This window comes from Lepisosteus oculatus, chromosome 16 (genome assembly GCF_040954835.1).
Source record: "Lepisosteus oculatus isolate fLepOcu1 chromosome 16, fLepOcu1.hap2, whole genome shotgun sequence".
NCBI classification, from domain to species: Eukaryota; Metazoa; Chordata; class Actinopteri; order Semionotiformes; family Lepisosteidae; genus Lepisosteus; species Lepisosteus oculatus.
In genome coordinates this window covers 5537935-5555520 of record NC_090711.1, presented here as the reverse complement: position 1 = coordinate 5555520, position 17586 = coordinate 5537935, and the positions used below count along the sequence as shown (strand labels likewise).

General features: G+C 38.2%; 1 protein-coding gene across 2 annotated transcripts in view; it reads right to left on the bottom strand.

Annotated features, from left to right (window-relative positions):
- Positions 1–17586, bottom strand: part of zbtb46 (zinc finger and BTB domain containing 46) — a 53084-nt gene that overhangs the window by 4614 nt on the left and 30884 nt on the right. Inside the window, exons 3-6 of one of the 2 annotated variants that reach the window (XM_015364989.2) lie at positions 13517–13792; positions 6895–7085; positions 5896–5938; positions 2418–5777 (exon numbers count right to left, since the gene is read on the bottom strand). In XM_015364989.2, the coding sequence (XP_015220475.2) occupies positions 5173–5777; positions 5896–5938; positions 6895–7085; positions 13517–13792 (1115 nt within the window). In that variant the 3' untranslated portion in view covers positions 2418–5172. Of the gene's footprint in view, positions 1–579; positions 756–2417; positions 5778–5895; positions 5939–6894; positions 7086–13516; positions 13793–17586 lie in introns of those variants that run through there. The other variant, XM_015364990.2, reaches the window with a different exon arrangement.

The window sequence follows — 17586 nt, the reverse complement described above, 5'->3', positions numbered from 1 at the left end:
AGTCATCCTAAACTTGATTTAGAGAAGTTTCTTTAAACCACAGTTATTTCTGTATTGCGTTTTCCCATCGAGGCACTTACTGTGTGTATGTCATGGTTTAGAGGACTCTGATCTTTCAAAAACCAAAGGAGATTTTTGTGGTCTTCCTTCACCAAATTCAGATTAATTGCATGTGTGTGTGCACATGTGTTTTCTGATTAAGGAAGTCTTGTTCAGGAAAAAAAGAAATAACGGAGGTGAGCACTAGTGATATACTGTATATATACTGTATGGTCTTGTTGGGAACTGCACCTTTTTTTTCAGGGAGCTCATTTTTCTGCCAGAACAAATTTCATTAACTTTAATTAAGCTATTATTAAAGCAATTATGGTCCTACATAACCTAAATTGGAAAAACATTTAGAAAATGGATGGATGGGTAAGTAAAATACCTTTAAAACCTTTATCATCTTTTAAGGTTCTACAGACCATATCTCTCCTCTAGGCTCTCTATGGGCTTATGCTACATTCTGTGGTCAGACATAAGGTGTCACTGATACAGTACGTATTGTATGTGGCATTGAGTGGCACCGGCACTCACCAATGTGTGTCTCTTCATATGTTCCCTGCGAGTAAACTTCTTCCCACAGATCTCACAGGGGTAGGGCCTCTCTCCTGTGTGGGAGCGCATGTGTCTCTTGAGGATACACTGGTGCATGGCTGAGAAGCTGCAGTATGGGCACTTGAACTTCTTCCTGATCACGGTGAACTCGTTCACTGCAATACCAGACACAGAAAAGACCACGTCAGTCAGAATATTGCTTACATTGACAAGCACTTCAGAAAGAAATATTTCTGCTGCACCAGTCCAATAATTGCAGGGGCTAATTTCCTACAAGTGTATTAAAGGCACAGCTGTGTAATACAGAGATGAAAAACCCAAACAAGACTACAACGTTCAGAAAGTAAATGCATATACAACACTGCATACAATAATTTACTGTAAAAGATCAAACTGTATTATTTGACCTTATGATGTTAACCTTTAGGGTAGCTTGACCTTTTACGACAATGTATAGCCAACGTGCTATTTATATAGTTACTATGATCATTAAAATTAAAACAAAATGTGCCTAATAAGCTAATAAGAAAAAACAGTCCAGCTCCAGTCTGTTAACAATTCAGTTGAAACAATCACTGTCTTCAACATAGTGTGCAAGCCGAAACTTTGCAAAAAAAATGGGCACGAGTTACTTCAGGTCACTAGAAGTTATCCTTAAAGAGCACACACTGTCTTATTTAGACAGTGCTAAGCCAATTATCCCATGGTCTAGAGACTCTCATACAATAAGGAGGTCACAAAATGTCACAAAAGCCTTTTACACAATTGCTCTATGTGTTACAAGAAAAGTGTAAGCTATGGTAGAATGATATGATGTTGAAAAATTACACAAGTTATACTGTTCCATTGAAGGGGTGCCAGACCATCACAGGACCCATGCATATAGAGGCTCAAATCGGAAAACTTTCCCCCCAACGTCACTGATTAGCAATTTTAAAAAATAGCCAGCTGATAAACTACTTCTGTAAACACTGCTTCACAAGGCTCACACAAAACCAAGTGTTTTGAACACTACGGTTCGAAAGAGGACCTTAAAAATATTTTTGACCCACATGCATTTACAGACACATCAATTGCATTAGCAAGACAAGTTTATTAAATACAGATTTATTACATCAAATTCTTACTGTACTTTAAAAATATATATTATCTCAGTTTGTGCATTATACAAGAAAATTATACAACGTTCATAAAATGATCGTTGTTAATCTAACTGAATTTAAAAAATGACAAAGCAAGAACAACAGTTTATCAGATATTTCAAATTAAAGAGGCTGTAATCTGTGTGTTCATTAACTCTCTCCAACAGGCTTTTTATAAAAACTCTGAAATGTTTATTAAACACAGAACTCTAAAAGAAGCAAGAGAGTTACACAGTACAGCAAGTAACCTTTTTTCACCTGAGGAAAGTTGTATTTATGGGGTGGATATCTGTGCATTCCCTTTTTATATACAATTCATTTACAACTAAATTTACATCTGAATAGATGCACAAATTGCTTTTACATTTATTAACATATAATAAAGAGAACTGTCAGTTTAATTTCTTGTTAGTTTGTATGCTTTGTGTCGACTCTCAAATGTCTTTATTTTTCATAATATTTGAGGATGATCTTCCATACCTGCAACCATTATTCACACTAATTATTCTAGGTGGGTAGCTGCGTCAGCATGCGTAGGCTGCAAAGGAACAAGTAATAGGTTTATTCCATGCTGAAAAAAAAAGAAAGAGAACACAACGTTTCGGCCGTGGAGCTTGACCTGAAGAAGGCTCCACGGCCGAAACGTTGTGTTCTCTTTCTTCTTTTTTCAGCATGGAATAAACCTATTACTAATTATTATATATCTTAAGGTCCATATACTGTATGTGAGAGATAAAGTATCATGACTTCTGTATCCCTAGTGCTTTTAATAAAAAATATAAGCAATAGAGAAGATCATATAATTAATTTTATTTATGATCGCTGATCTCAGTTTACCACCAACTGAGCAAGTTTGCATTAGTAACGCAGTTAGATGAAGAACACCCAGTTTTTTACTAAATCATGCATTTCATAGTTTGACAAAAGATATGACTATTACCATATTGGCTAACTCATGCATCAATATTAACAATCACGTTAGAGGGAAAGAAAGATTTTTATCACTTATAGTAGCACGTTGCCTTTTAAATGCATGTTGTTAATCAGGTGATTGTTAATGAAAATTTCTGGGAATTTGGTTTTTACCATTTCTTTAAAGTTTAACTAATTCATTATTCCTCTAATTAAATGTAATCAGTTAATGATGCCCAGGCACTTTAATTACTGAGAGCCTCAACTTCAACTTCTACTTTTCTGTGATCATCACACTTCATAACAGGTGTCAGTTTCCACCTTCATTAAACATGTCTTAAGAAGTGCACTGACACTATTTTAGTTCAACAGTGTCAATAAAAAACAGAACTGGTACACAAACCATAAATAAGAAATTAACAAATCATATTATAATCCTAAACAACTATTAAAGAGACACCAGGTATACTACATGTCTGACTGTATTAAAAACTATGACTCAATAGCAAAAAGAAATACGTACTGACTTTAAAAACAACACTCGGGAAAAATACTTCAGCTGCACAATTGAAATACTTCTATGGCTCATACACAGGATCTACAGTACACATTAAAAACATCAAATACAGTAGCAGCACTGAGTAAAATACGAATACAAATAGGATTCAATAACTGGAGGTATTGCTTTTTGAAACTGTGGTTCATTCGAAGTTTACATTTCAACAAATGTATTTATACTATAAAAAAGAGCTACATTAATTAAAATATATTGCTTAAGTCAAGAGCAATTTGGCTATAGCTTACTAGTTTATGGAAAATCCCTCATAATATGTAGCCTTCCATCATGTGTAGATGCAATGAAACAAATTATCCTCAAGAATAATACTGATAAAAGTATAAAACAGAATCCATTCTTTGAATGTGTAAGTCAAATATATATGAGGATTATTTTAAGAGGGGTCAGGTACTACATTAAAAAAATCCCCAATTTTTTTTTCATGGAAACAATTCTGGAATTTTAATGAGAAACAACAGTATTTTCTCCAGGTTAAGACAATAAATTTGCTGTCATGTTGAAAAATAGACTCGAGCTCTGTCGACAAAACTTAAAAATCTGTGCAAACACAAACTGTTCAGTCCTACAGCAGAGAAATGTTACATTAAGGCTTCTAATCAAATACAGAAGACAACAGTTCATCCATATTTTTAATATGGGTTTGGAGTATTTTTTTTTTTTTACTTCTGAGCACTAGATTACTGCCAACATTTCATGTACAGTTCAAGGTTTTTAATTACAAAAGCTTATTTGAAACACTGTATTATTCACATTTTATCACTAAAATATCAATTACTGTATGTGCCATTCTTGAGAATGGTTAGAATACCTTTTCAGTTTTGTAACTAGATAAGCTAGCACATTGTGTTCGAGCTGTTTTAAATTTTTAAACGTCTTATTAAAATAAAGACTGGAGTAAATCAGAGCAAAGCACCCTGCACCATATGTATCAAACAACAGAAGGAACTCGGCTCCTAACCAACACACTAATGGTGCTGAAAAAAAAAGTGCACAATTTCACCCATGTCGTGCCCATATTGACACTGGTGCAAGACTGCAGAAGAGTTCACAGAGGTCAGTGCTTCCTTTCAACGGCTCCCTTCATCCCAGGTCAAAGGTCAAGAGGGGGCAGTTATGACAATTATTCAGGTAGATTAGACAGACACTGGGGGTAGCGATACTGTTTGGCCCTCCCCCAGCCTATTTCCTCCGCACTTAGCCCACAGCAAAAAAGAACACTGTATAGACTCTCCCAGCAGATGGAGCTATTGCACGATAAGACGGTGCTGTACACTTCACAATATAGTTCTCCAAAGGTAAAGGATTTCAAACCAGCTAGAGAGGCAGACGTCTTTAATCCTTATATGGAGATTATTTCACTTGTGATGGTTCCTGGGTAAAAGGTGGGTGACTGGCTGAACACTAAAGCACCATTCAGTAAGCCACCTTGTATTTTGAAGTCAGCCAATTAGCCAATTCTACCACAGGTTCAAAGGAACAACCCAGAAGAATAAAGCAGCATCAGCGAACTGCAAAGCATGTACTGAAATCTTTTTCCTTCAGCAGACTCCAAAATATTCAGAAAAATATATACTATACTCAAAAACCCTGAATTAAAAAAATACTTTTAATACAGCATTATTTCTTCACTGTGCATAGTGATTGTGCTTCTCACTGCAGTTAACAAATATAAAGTATCAAACCCTTTCTTTCTTTTTAAAATACAAAATTTACAATAATACACCAATTGTACAAAATAGGAAGGTTTCAAATGATCTTTCGCAATGTCACCGGCAAGGGAGAAAGTAGAAGCCAGCAGAAAAAAAAAACCCTGGTCAGACCTCACTTCTAGCTCCTGTATTCACCAACTAAAATGAGGTGAACAACAAAGGTGGAACAGTGAGGTCTGATTAAAAGCGATTCAGGCGTCCGTCATCGACATGGGAACGCGCTCCAGGGTTCTCAGCCTTTGCTGGTGGCTTCTCCGGGCTCATCTTGTTTCAGGGCCTCCATGTTCCACAGGAGCTGCGCCTTGGTGCTGCCCTGGAAGCAGACCTTCACGTGTGTAGCCAGGTTCTTCTGCGTGCTGAAGGCCTTGCCGCACAAACTGCAGGTGAAGATGCGCTCGCTGGAGTGCACGGAGGACAGGTGACGGTTCAGGTCGGTCCGGTCTCGGAAGCGCTTGCGACAGTAGCCGCACTGCATCATCTTGCGCTTGAAGTGGATGGTCTTCTCGTGCCGGTCGGCGTTGGACTTCAGGGTGAAGCTCGCCGGACACTGCGAACAGGAGTACCGGGCTGGAGGCTCTGGGGCTAAGAAGCCTGCGAGCCCGGGCAACAGAGGTCTTGAGATGTCGAAATAATCCAGAGAAAGCGCCATCATCAAGGTGTGCTGATGCTCATGTTCCTTTAGCTTCTCTTGGCTGGTGAACACCATTTTGCACAAAGAGCACATCAGATCCTGATGTGGCCAGCTTGCGCCACTTAAAATCAGGTCAGTGTCATTACTGCTTTTATCTGCATCAACCATCTGATCTTCAGTTCTTGAGTGAAGGCTCATACCCAAGCCTAGAAGACAGACAGATCGGTTTACTATAGAATAAGGGTAGAGAATTGTATAGATAGTATAAGGGTAGTGAATTGAGGTATATAAAATAGAGAGCAGAAAATAAAGTGTTACTCATACCTGTGTCAAAGCCCTGCATATCATCTTCATATAGAGTCTTGACCTGCGAACACAGGGGAGATGATTAGCAACTGTTCTTGCAACACAACTTCATAAATATGATATTCAACATGCATGCTCATACTCAAAAAAGTCCCGAATAAACAAAGCAGAAAAATGCTAAAAATGGGTTGAAATGGCCATGCATGACTACTTCAATGCATTTTTAATAGTGCTTAAAATGCACTAATTATGAATGTTAGAGCTCTATGGTAATGGGGTTTCATTACGTGGGGTCATTCTGCTCTTTTAATCATTTCCCCTCATTCTTTTCACGTTGCACAACAAGTAGAGAGAGCAAGAACAATACTCTTTGTCTCCATTCAGTAGTGGATATTCAATATTTGCTTGTCTTTGGCTAGCCCTGGGGATGCAGATCCTTTAACACATTTGTTTGCTCATCCCTGGCCTCTTCACATTAGGTACACCGCCCCCAAACCCTCCACCCCCTCTCTCCAACCAGCCCTCCCCCTTTCCCCCATCCCCCAAGATAACTGCTGGCTAGGCCGGCAAACAGATGGTGCCTCTACAGAGATAGCAAGACTTCTTGGGAGGGAAACAGTGAAACCAAATGGTATTTCGGCTGAGGGAGTAAATGCAATTTCCTGGGTTTCTAAACATGATGCCCCTTTAAATTGCCTCAACCTTTTATAAGAAGTGAACATAAGAAAACATGCATCTCATGTTACTTAAACAGGCTTCTGCCTCATTATAAAGGGATATGCCTATATGCTAACAAGTTATTCTTTTTAATCAAGAGCATCGATTTTTTGGATGGGTTGGGGGTAGCTCCTCAGTGTTCTATGCTATACAGTGGCTGAAAGCAGATATACTGAAAAATAGAGGGGAACTCAAAATTCCAGCCTCCAAAGACCCTAGCAGTCCATTTCCATAAGGTATGCACCGAATTCTGCGACGGTGTTAAGCACACAAGCTGAACACCTGATACTGACTCCTTACCTGAATGGGTGAAGATTCTGAATCCTCCTCCACTATCTGTCTTTCCGGTATAAGATCCCCAGATTGAGGATTGGAGGGGCCAGAAGGCCTCCGATCATAGGGGTGCAGGGGTGGAGAAGGAGAAGATGGCCCTTGTTTGCTATCAAATTTGCCCCCTGGATGATTCGAGGAGCTGTTGGAGGAGCCAGGCCCTGAGAAACACAGGAAACGAGTCTCACCCACGTAAACTAGCACCAGCTGGCCATTTCCACATAATAAGAGGGGCAAAAGGCATAGAGAGGCAGTTAAAACAGTATCTGCATGGTTCACTCTGTTTTTTTTGGTCTGTGCGTTTTTTTTTCCTTCCACCCACGTGTGTGCAGAGAGACAAGAGAGAGAGAAACCGAGAAAGGGTTTATTAAAAAAAAATAAAAGCTGTCCAGCTGCGTATAGAATCCACCCTGAAATAAAAAAAAAGCTCGGCCTTGGAATTTAGAAGTACAATCGCACACAAATAAATGTTCAAGTCTTTTTTTTATTGGATTTCAAATGAACACAAAACACACTATTCATTGTTGAGCAAAACAGAATTTTTAATAGAGAAAAATTACAATACAGAGATCTTATTGTATCACAGGTATAAATTAGAAAACGGTTTTCAAAAGTCTTAAACATCCAATCATTTCTCCGTAGATGCAAGGTAATAAGTACAGATACACATTTTGTGCAGCAAACTCCCAGTTGTAAAGCTCTGTCTATTTTTTTCCACAGACATGACCAATGTGTGCTTAAAATATACTTGGGAAGTGGTGAAGCACAGATACAGTATCCACATTCTCCACTCATTCAAGCAATAAGATGATTTTGGAAAATAGCATCGCAGTGTTTTACGAAATATGACAAGCAAACAAAGCAGAATCCATTAACACCCCCACTGGTAAAGGGTGACCTTTGCTCGTTTCGGTGATCTTTCACAAGCCAGGGGGAGTAACCTTTTCTCACAGGCAGGAAAGGGGGCTGTGGCTCATTACCGTCTTCAATGGGCGAGGCAGCCACAAACTGCAGCTCCCTCTTTATGGACAGATTCTTGACAATTGAGGGACAAAAAAAAAAAACTTCCCATTTTCCAGAACCCAGGTTGTCCACAAGTACAGCACTGCAATTTAACAATCAAGGATCCAGATTTCATCCACTCATTGCACAGACACGTTCCCGCCTCATTCAAGTTGAAGAGATGCTCAAAGTACTAAATCACATTTGCTCTGTGCACAGCTTACGGGAAAAAAAAACCTCCACACTGCAGCCAGCGGCTGTAGACATTTCCTTAACAAGTTACGCGACAAACCCAGTTTTTTCAGCTGAACTCGTTTCTTCATTCAGCAAAACCCATATGATGGTGGCTCTCCATTGATTCCCACTCCATTTTTATTATTCCAAGCTCCATTCAAATGACTCTCTGCATAGATTAATAAACTGAAAATCAAGATTTCTGGCCCCTTTCGGATTTAAAAGAAAATGTCATTTGTTTTTTTTTTCCCCATAGGGTCATTTACATTACTAGATCATCCTCACATCATCTTTACTATCTTGGTGGGGACATTTTCTCATGTTCTGTCCCCACATTGATAGTAACACATACCCTCACAAAACATGCATTTTATACCCTTGGGAGATCATGAAATGTCAAAGCTTGTAACTGTGGTTTCCTACGAAATTATCTGTTCATTCTCACCATTTTTTTCATTGATGTGTAAAGTGCACGTTTAAAAGTGAAGTTGTCTCCTGATGCTTAGAGCTATGCGATGCAGGCAAAAATAGAACATTTTGCATAATGTGGTAAAACAATGGTATGATATTATACAATGCATTTTAAATTAAACTATTTATGCTATTTCAGTATATATAAGAAATTAATAAAACTTTAAAGCTTCTTTAAATTAAGAAAATGTTATCTTCATCCTTGGATGTACAGTATTCGGCTCTAGTTAAATTGTTTTTTAATCATATTTGATTTTGCAATCCTGGTCTATAATCAACATTGTAACTTACTCTACAACCACTATGACTGAAACTCATTCACATTAAAGACAGAACACAATAGACATGTCTGTACACAAAGGACAGAGACGCTGGAACAAGATTCCTTGGGATCCTTCAACAAACAGCTGGACGAATCCAGACACTACAGACAAGCAAACTCCCAAAATGCACCACTTGTAAAACAGGTCGGACATTTTTCACAGGGATCAGAAAGTAGTGTTGGCGTCTTCTTACCACAATCCCCTGCACCCTTTTCATGTGGAATGACAGATCTTGTTTCAGTTCAAGATAAAAACCTCTGGTGTTTATCAAGAAAACCAATTGCTCCTTAAATTAACAGCTGTTGCATAATTCAATATAAAAGGTGGGAGTGGCATACTTCTCAAAGCTTCATTTATATTGCAACAGAAAGTTATAAAAACACTGGTTTATATTTTACACACATTCATAAATATCCCATATTTGAAAATCATCATTTGTTTTTGTAGTTCAGGTGGGTAGCTGCGTCAGCATGCGTAGGCTGCAAAGGAACAAGTAATAGGTTTATTCCATGCTGAAAAAAAGAAGAAAGAGAACACAACGTTTCGGCCGTGGAGCCTTCTTCAGGTGTGACACCTTCAGGTGTTGAAGGTGTCTGCTGAAGATTTCATCAGCAGAAGTCACCATTCAGTTTAGGTTTTCCCTTCTATGGCTATCCTATGATTAAACTGGCAGTATTATATATACATGGTACAATTTCCAAAGAGAAGATATCGTATTTTGGAAATCCTCATGAACGTACAGAAGAAAACTCCAACTCATCACCTGTAGAAATTAGTGTCTTGGCACCAGCCAGAGGTGTTAAAACTACTGTCTTTTAAGAACATTAATTAAGTGACCATGTACCAGAAATCTTATGACATGGCTATTAATACACTGACATGTCAAACCTGAGTCTTTAGGTGTTTAATGAGAACCTGGGGGCAGCTGTAAATTCTGCTGCAGGGCCAAGAAGCATTATGAACCTGCTCAGGCTTCATTTAACAGGGGCCCGTGTTAAATTACTCTTACATTGTTATTTATATCTTCTTGAAATACAATTCTGAAGCCCAGCACAGTTGTACTTGGTGGTTTGTAGTTCCATTTGTCCTTTTTCTTAAAGGTCTAGAGAATAAAAATATATACATATACATTTTATATACACATAGAGAGCCTCACTGAAACATCTTTTTTTTTGTCTGGCAAGTTGCTTTTCTCATGCATCTTCAGACACAATTAGAAAACCCATAAATGCAAACAAGGACTACTGACTCAAAGTCAGTGAGTCCATGGGTAGAGCAACATGATGTCTGTAATGTTGTTCATCTGACTGGACTTGTTATATTGCTCAGTACTAATGAACATGCACCTTACCATGAACATTGGGGGTAGCTACATAAAACATATAAAGAGTATCTTCTAACAACCATGCTTTAGCTAAAACATTGCTTAGTGTAATATAAGCACATTGTGGTCATCATCAACCTGTTTGGATCCTGCATGATAACATACATACTGTACACACATAACATAGTTTAGAGATACAGTCCCTACCTTTAAAATCACTAGACTATAGTGTTTTTAAAAGTACAAAATTAGACAAAGCAACACTCCTCTTGAAGAGCATAGAATTTACATGATCAGCCCTAGCACCAATGACACATGGAAAAGATGCAACACTTATAACACTCAGACGATATTGGACTATGCATTTAATGCTTCTATAACAGTGTCTCATAGCTCCTTCAAGTCACACGTGACTGCGCGTGCACCCAATGTGGTGGTGTGATTCAATCCCGAGAAATATGGATGATGCGCAATAATGCTGTTGAGGTGTTACTGATCTGTGGTGTTGTCCTGCAAAACCGTTAACACCAGGACATTTTTCCCCACATAAATACATTTTATACTCTTTCCTTTCTCCTTCCAGAACATTAGTAGTAGTCTACCTTTCAAAACTAGACATCTCCATGCCCTGTTCAGCCATCTTGAATCAATTCTCCAAGGGAAAGTACACCACCCACAACTATCTGTCCCCTCGACACTATTCTTTTGACTCTTAACACACAACATGTGGCGATAAAGGAATGCTATCAATGGGCCACATGGAGATGGTGATTAGGTGCTGGAGTCAGGATAAGGTTGTATAACAATAAAAAGGGGCAGAATCTCTCAGAAGCTATCAAACATTGCATTGGACTGCTGTAGACTCAGTCCGGCCAAGACACTGCACAACTGTTTTGTTTATTTGATTCAATACGTTTTCATAATTCTGGTCTTTTCTGAGACTACCTCATGTTTGGAAACTATGCTTCTGTTCAAAGCAACCTCACCAAACTAAATCCCTGATGTCACTTTATCAGGCCACATTTACATCAAGCAACAATATTTCATTGTTCCATTTCAAGTCAATAATGGTGTGATCTCTGAAACTGCTATATCCTTACCATACAAAAGAAGGATCTTTATTAATAGTTATGTCTCTTTTGTGAGCAGTATATTTCACATTTAATCTTGATACACTTTGAAACCCATGTATCGCTATCAAGATGCATAACAGTCATGACAGGGTCTCGTAATAGTCACCTCCCCTGCCACAGCAGGAAACAAAAAACAATCATCAACAAACTACAATCTTCAAAATTAGATTGTAGCAAATCAATATTGTGAAAATCAAGGTGAATTATGAGCGATTGTTTTATTTATCCAGTTACACTTCACATTTCAATAAAAAGCTAACATTTCAAATGAACAAATGATCTAAATATTCAACTCCCTGCCACCCGAGACCACCCCTAAAAAGCAAAAGCTTTGATTTTATCAAAAATCATCCAGGTGGATGCTGCATATTGGTGGTGGTGGAGGGGAGTCCCCATTACCTGTAAAGCGCTTTGAGTGGAGTGTCCAAAAAAAAGCGCTATATAAGTGTAAACAATTATTATTATTATTAATTTGTTGTAAAAACAGTAGAGCAATGAAAAAAAAAGACATGGAACAAAACTGATACCAAACTGTAATAAAAGTCTGTCTCTGTATACAGTGCTTTCCAATAAATAACATATCATATGACATATTTTATATCTGTATATTTCCTGGCAAAAAAATCAGTGATCCATAAATCATAAACCATATTTATTTCCTTCATAGTAATCCTCAGGAAACTGATATAATTTACGATCACTAGTGGTAGGTCTGGAGGTACCTGTTTAAAGACAAGCAGGTTTGTAGATTACTTGAGAAACGGTGACACTACATGCATTTAAGGTTAGTCTTTTACACAGAAATCCAATACAGAGGTACCACAATTACACGCTATAGTTTTTCTTGATGTAGTCATTAATGTACAACGGCATTCCAAGCCAGCAGTAAACCACAGGACTGGAGTGTGCAAGAGTGAGGAACTGAACTGTGGTAACATATCAGTGAAAAAACCGCATAACAGCCAGGCAGAACTGATTTAATGAAGGAGAAATCCTGAGACGTAAAAACGTTATTTTCTTTTTAATGTGCAATTCCAACATAAAGGAGGTCTGAACAAAGATGGCCCCAAACTTCTCATACACATGATGTTTTGGATATGACAGTTGAAATCAAGCTGCTGTGATTTTGTTTTCCCCAGAGTGCCAGCAACGACTGGAAACTTTGCTTATATTCCAGGCAAAGAGAGTGTGACTAGTGATCCCTCAGCAAGCTCTTGAAACTCACAATAAAAATCAAATCTAGATTTTATTAAGACATACCCCTCAGGGAAAAATACATATTGCAATTAAATATAAAGCTGATCAAAGATGATGAAAATGTTAATCTGATAATTGCAACTGTCGTCTGTGAAATAAGTTCTGGCGTCCTTAACTTGTCCCCTGCTTTCACCAAATATCATGAAGATTTACAAAAAATAAGCTTTAGTTCAAACATGAAAAAATAAAAATGTTTGCCGTTCACAATGTCTATATATTAACAGTATTTTGCGGCACATTGAGACCATCAGTACACTATTAGTATCTGTCAACTGACCATGTCAGAGACATTCTAACACCTGTTGTGTTTCTTAGAATTTTGGGTCATACATCCAGTTTAGCACCAGACTTAATGCCTTTAAATCCACAGGCACACTTTGTGTGAACCCAAACATGGAAGGATTTTGCAGCATCTATTAACATGTCAAAAGCCCACTCTTTTGTAGTATGTTCACAGTAAATTAAAAGAGCAAGACTGGATTTAAGTACATTTACTTCCTATTTTTTGTGAAACAAAAGGACAAAGTACCACTAACAAAGGATTATTCAATTGCAAAGCGTGAGCACTTTGACTGCTTCTATGTTAAAAAAAACCTGTTGGTTTTCACCAGAAAACATAAAATTAGCTTGACAAGAACACGCTTTTTATTTAGCACGATCTCATCTCGTGTTTTTCAATGGCCAGAACGCTGCTAATATGTTTTATTTAGACACACCAAAAAGGAAAGAACGTGATAGTGTTGTAGACACTTCTTGGAAATACTAAGCGTGCAACACACTCGAACTTTCGCTCATGTTACCGCTGAGCCACCACGAAAACGAGAAGGAAAATAAAATAATTAACTTACGAGACAAAGAGTGTCCACCTTTGGGCAAGTAGTCGAAAAGCAATGGGTTGTCCTCTCCAAGCATTTCCGCTCGCAGTGACAAAAGACTGTTTTTGCTCATGAGCGCCGCCCGTAGGTTGGCCACAGAGGCTGCCTGGCTTGATACGTCTTCTTTCTCAGAGCCCAGAGACTGCGAGAGGTAACTGGAGTCTCCCAACAAGCTCTCTTCCTGCTTCACAAAGAAATCCAAGCGGTCCCCTCGGCTGTCTGAGCTGCTGGGCTCCGCCACATCTGGACCTGTGAAAAACAGCACCCCACCCAAAAAAAAAAATCCCATTATGTCAAGTTCTTAAAAGAAGGAGGGATAATCTCTAATATCACTTAACTGGGTAAACCGGGCGTGTCAAACGCATTTGTTGCGGTGGACCAGATTTGGTTTACTTTAAGCCGGCCATACATACTGCAAGCGAGAGCCGCAATTGGACAAAGGCAGAGAACCATAGGAAGTGTGAGACTCATACAGTAATATCACCAAGGTTGTCTGCTTCATGTGTGGGCTATTCAGGCTCAGACAGGGTGCCAATTGAATGCTGGACAATGGCTATCACTACAACTGCCACACAAATGGGCCTAGCTGGCTGGATTCGGCCTGCAGGCTGTGTGTTAAGACACCCCTAGTGTAAACCTTCAAGAGCACAAGTCAACAAACAAGATGCAGGAAACCAAAAACAAACAGACCTGACTTTTCACGTTTAAAGAGTGACAACGACTTAAAAGAACAGGACACACTCACCAGGGCTGCAAGATACTGAATGCAAAACTGATACTCATCATGACATTTGAGCATTAACGGTTTGATTTTTATCTTGGAATACATTATGTGATGCTGAACGCCAAAGTTGTATGGTTAAAAGGTGCACCACTTGTACATCTTTGCCTTCTTGAAAACAAAACTAACACCAACATACACTGAGTAATGCAGCATGTATAGGTTATAATTGCAACCTACAGGTAGCAAACATCACACATGCCTGACCCCATTAACATGTCAGAATTCATAAATGTAACAATGCCACAGTTTTAACAAACTGTTTGATGCAAATTTGACAGACCCAGGCTCTTATCTGTATGGAGACAATAATGCCTGCAGTACATGTATTATAGATCCCACATAACAAAGCCATTTGAATGCAGCTCAGACTTGGCTGACAGAAAGGAGAGAAGACTGTTCAAAAACACCTGTCACAAGACAACAGCTCCAGTACTTTTGCAGCAAGATGAGTCTTTCAAACTAACTGATAGAGTAGCATGCTCGAGCTGAACTGCAGTCAGTGAACTAGCAGTTTACAGATGCTTTTCAGAAAATCGGTGTGGTGAAATTTCTTCGAAAATAAAGAATCCCAATCCCCCCTCCCCCTCCAAAAAAAAAGATGTTCAGTATTTATTCCCTTGAGACAATAAAACAATCTTGACTGACAGGTACTATTGCGAGTGGTGCAATATGAATATAAATTGTCGGAAACGAAGATGGTCACATCTTAAGACTCTGCCTGGGCTATAGGAAAGCAACCTGACTGCTGTCTGAAAGAGTGCAAGGGTGGAACTGTCAAGAGAAGTGAGTCACTCCCGGGCTGAGAACCTGACAACCCAGAAACCAGAATTAGAGATCTGCTCTATGTATCACATCTCCTTCTAGTGACAAGACATTTCTCGAAACAAGTATGAACTCTGTTAACTGCCATATGCTTCTGTTGCCAATAGGCTATTACAAAAAAAGGGTCATCTTAATTCAGGAGATCTTATAAACTGCCATAAAGAAACTTAAAAATGAATCAATTTTTAAAAAATAAATGTTTATAAAAGAGTTAACACCAGTGACATTCAGAACCCATGTTTTCATATGTATTAAACTTAATATTTTAAGTACAAGCGCTGTTATGTGTACTGTAGATGAGGCTTCAGCTAAGAATCAGGCAGGTGAAATAACACTGACATCAGTGCTGAAGGGGCAGTATGCTGGACAACTTTTATTTTATTTTTTATTTTACTACTAGTTAAATAAAAATTTAGAAGTAATAATACAGTAACCCTCAACTAATTCCACTATTAAATATTTCTATTAAACAATTAAGAAGATTAAATTCTCTAAGAAACTAGCAGATTAAATGGAATCAGGATGCGATTTATTCTCCAGTTTTTATCTGAAAGGAGTCATTGCTTCAGTGCAAGTGACAAAGTGGCCTAGTTATGGAATCATAATAGTGCACAAGAAACGTTTTGTGAGATAATGAGACTAAAGTGGTTCTGTGTAAGACAAGATCTTTGATCAGGTTTGAAATATATGCACACGTTGACCACTTCACACATACTAACAGTTATTCCATCCTACACATCCATGAGGGAGTATAGTGGGCAAGATGAGGGAGAAAAATGATTAATGGGTTTAAGAAGGTCACTTGCATATAACAGGTACAGCTCAAAATGAGAGCAAGAGTACAAAATACTACAGACAGAGCAATTTGGAAATATTCAGAATAATATCATGTGTTTCAGCTAAAATGTGTTAAGGAAATGAAAAATTAAAAAAAAACTCCAAATTAAAAAAAAAGGTAAAAACTAGTAGGCAACAAGATAGTACAATTCATTGTGGACCTGTATCGCTGCTTTTATTGTTGTTCAACAAGCACAGTTCAATGTTGACGTTTTCAAGAGCAAAAGTGCCTGGTGATCAGCTGCTATTGTTGGCTATTCTATGCATTGACTCACAACTGAGGATATGACAAACTCATATACTATCATAAAAGACAGTTCAAACCAGTGATTATTTCTGATCTCAAAGATAAACAAGAGGTATAATTCAAAAAACACATTTTCTTTGCTGAAGAAATAATTAGTGACCTCTGTTCTTTCTTTGTTTTCATGTACTCTGGACAAGCAATTGATCACTTGGCGTTTAGGTCAAGGTGACAGGCTTGCGCTCACAATGTAGATTTCACTGAATATGTAGTTTATGTCATTCAGAGTTCTTTGATTTTCTGTAGGAATGACTGTGCTGCTTGACTCAACTGTGTAGCTTCAGCTATTTAAAAGCACTAGAAATTAAAGTGCTCAACAAAGGTGTGGAGAACAGACATAATGGATATTAGCACAGAAGAGCTAGGCTTTTGTAACCCACAAGATGAAGAGTGATGCAAATGGAAAATGGTTAAAGTATGCCAAAGGAATCTGGCAACTCCTGTGCGCAGATAAATACATTCAGCAAGTTTTATAATAACTATAAAAAAAGAAAACATTCTTTCATGACTTGCAGCCTACACTGGTAAAGGTTAATTGAAGCTTAGGTAAAGGCACTGTATCATCCATCTTTTATACTACAATGAAAGGTTAGCAGTGCTTGACTTTAGTGCAGCAGGACAAAATGCAACAAAAAAATTATGAACTGAAACGTCCGCAAGCTGGGAGATCACACTGAGAAAAGGAGTGGTAAGATATTGAAGCCGAAAGTGGATGACACAGACAAACGAAGTTAATTAAGGTGGGGGAGTTGGGCTTGTGCTGGAGGCACAGGGTAGAGGAATTAATTAAAGCCACAATACTCACTGCTTTGCCATGGTCGCAATACTAATCAATAAAATAGATTATTTTTCCAACAAAGGAAAAAGTGAACTGAAGAGCAATCAGAAGTCAAGACTCTTCCCAATATAATTATGGGTGGTAATAAGATTGTGATGCAGAGTTTTTTTTTCCCCCAATTTAACCCTCACCACACATACCACAGCACCATCAGGTGTGACCCATTTTGAGCAAATAGCATGATATTGTCTTGCTGAAACTCAAATTCATGACTGATGCTAACTCTATAATTAAATGACCATGATTTATCAATTAAAAAATTTACCCTGGCGATTACACTCCACTATAGTCCCTTTCTTTTTTTTCTTGGCAAAACAGGTCCAAATAATTTTGATTTGTTCTTCAGAAGAGATTCTCAGTTTAATTTGGTTGCCATGGCAGCCAGCAACCCTTGGCTCCAACATTTATGCTAAATAAAACACCCTTTTAAAAGTAGACACAAATAGATTGGATACAGT